Genomic DNA, 1,749 nt, shown 5'->3' with positions numbered 1-1,749 from the left:
ATGGTGATGGAAGAGAGAGAAGAATAGAGAGAAAACAGGAGGGAGGAAGGGAGAGAGGATGGGACAGAGACAGGTGAAGGGAGAGAAAGACAAAGAGGGAAAGGGAAAAGGAAAAGAAAAGGGAAGAGAGGGACAGAGAGAGGAAAAATCTGTAGTATTCACTTAGTTTCACAATATAGATGCTAGAATTTCTCTGAAATACACAATTCTTCTAAATCTGTTATATGTTCTATCACTTCTATCATCAGACTCATCAACAGCATGGCATCAGAAAACCAAACTGGTGTAGCAGCATTCTTCCTCCTGGGGCTCTCAGAGGATTCAGAACTGCAGCCCTTCCTCTTCGGGCTATTCCTGACCATGTACCTAGTCACTGTGTTGGGGAACCTACTTATTATCCTGGCCATCAGCTCAGACTCCCATCTCCACACCCCCATGTACTTTTTCCTCTCCAACTTGTCCTTCGCTGACATCTGTTTCGGCACCACCACGGTCCCCAAGATGCTGGTGAACATCCAGACTCAAAACAAATCCATCAGTTACACAGGCTGCCTCACCCAGGTTTGCTTTGTTCTGATGTTTGCAGGTGTAGAAAATTTTCTCCTTGCAGCGATGGCCTATGACCGCTATGTGGCCATCTGCCATCCACTGAGGTACACAGTCATCATGAACTCTCACCTCTGTGGCCTGCTGATTCTGCTCTCCTTGTTTATTAGTTTGGTGGATGCCCTGCTTCACAGTCTGATGGTGCTGCGTCTGTCCTTCTGTGCAGACCTGGAAATCCCTCACTTCTTCTGTGAACTTGCTCAGGTCATCAAACTTGCCTGCTCCAATACCCTCATCAATGACATCCTGGTATATTTAATACCTAGCATATTGGGTAGTGTTCCTCTCCTTGGGATTATTTTCTCTTACATTAAAATTGTCTCTTCCATTCTGAGCATGCCATCAGCCGGGGGAATGTATAAAGCTTTCTCCACCTGTGGGTCTCACCTGTCAGTGGTTTTCTTATTCTATGGAACAGCTTTTGGAGTCTACATTAGTTCTGCAGTTACTCATTCTTCCAAAAACTTAGCAGTAGCTTCAGTGATGTACACTGTGGTCCCTCCAATGATGAACCCCTTTTTCTACAGCCTGAGGAACAGAGACATGCAGGGGGCCTTGCAGAAACTCTTCTGGAGAACATCTTCTTTTTCTTAGTTGTATCATCTGCCTTAGGCTTGTGCTTCTATAATGAGTCAAAGTGAAAGAATACTTGGTGAATCAGAAGGTTAGAATCTTCCAGTAACAAGTTTTTTTTTTACATTGTGATAATATTTTTGTTTATTATTAATTTTAAATAATTTTTACATATGTGTGCATATTTACTTGCACACTTCTGTCATCACAATTTTTACTTTGATAATTTAGTACGTTAAAATGTCGATTTATTGTTTTTATTTTTGGCAGATATATATTTAACAAAACGTTTGCCGTTTATACATTTTTTAGTTGTACCTTTCGGTGACATTTATTACATTCTTCATGTTATTCAACCATCACCACTATCCATTTTCACAGTTTTTTCATCACCCTTAACTCAGTGTCCCCTAAGCAATGAGTCTCCATTTCTTTTTTCGTCCTTAATGGCCCTGGTAACCACTAATAAACTTCAGAGTTTATACACTTGCTTACTCTAGGTATTTCATATAAGTGGAGCTGACATTTCACTCAGCATAATGTTTTCAAGGTTCATCTATGTTGTAGTAT

General features: G+C 40.9%; 1 protein-coding gene across 1 annotated transcript; it reads left to right on the top strand.

Moving 5' to 3' along the window:
* The first annotated feature begins 261 nt into the window (after positions 1–261).
* On the top strand, positions 262–1,200 carry LOC126070984 (putative gustatory receptor clone PTE03). The gene has a single exon (XM_049875301.1). It carries the CDS (start codon positions 262–264, stop codon positions 1,198–1,200), a length of 939 nt encoding a protein of 312 aa, XP_049731258.1.
* The last annotated feature ends 549 nt before the right edge of the window (positions 1,201–1,749 follow it).

The sequence above is a fragment of the Elephas maximus genome, chromosome 3 (genome assembly GCF_024166365.1).
Source record: "Elephas maximus indicus isolate mEleMax1 chromosome 3, mEleMax1 primary haplotype, whole genome shotgun sequence".
NCBI classification, from domain to species: Eukaryota; Metazoa; Chordata; class Mammalia; order Proboscidea; family Elephantidae; genus Elephas; species Elephas maximus.
Note: the sequence above shows the minus strand (reverse complement) of the source record. Positions and strands in the feature narration are given on the sequence as shown.

Bases quoted from the DNA above. Each gene is read 5' to 3' on its own strand.
- LOC126070984 (XM_049875301.1), top strand. From the start codon at position 262: ATGGCATCAGAAAACCAAACTGGTGTAGCAGCATTCTTCCTCCTGGGG.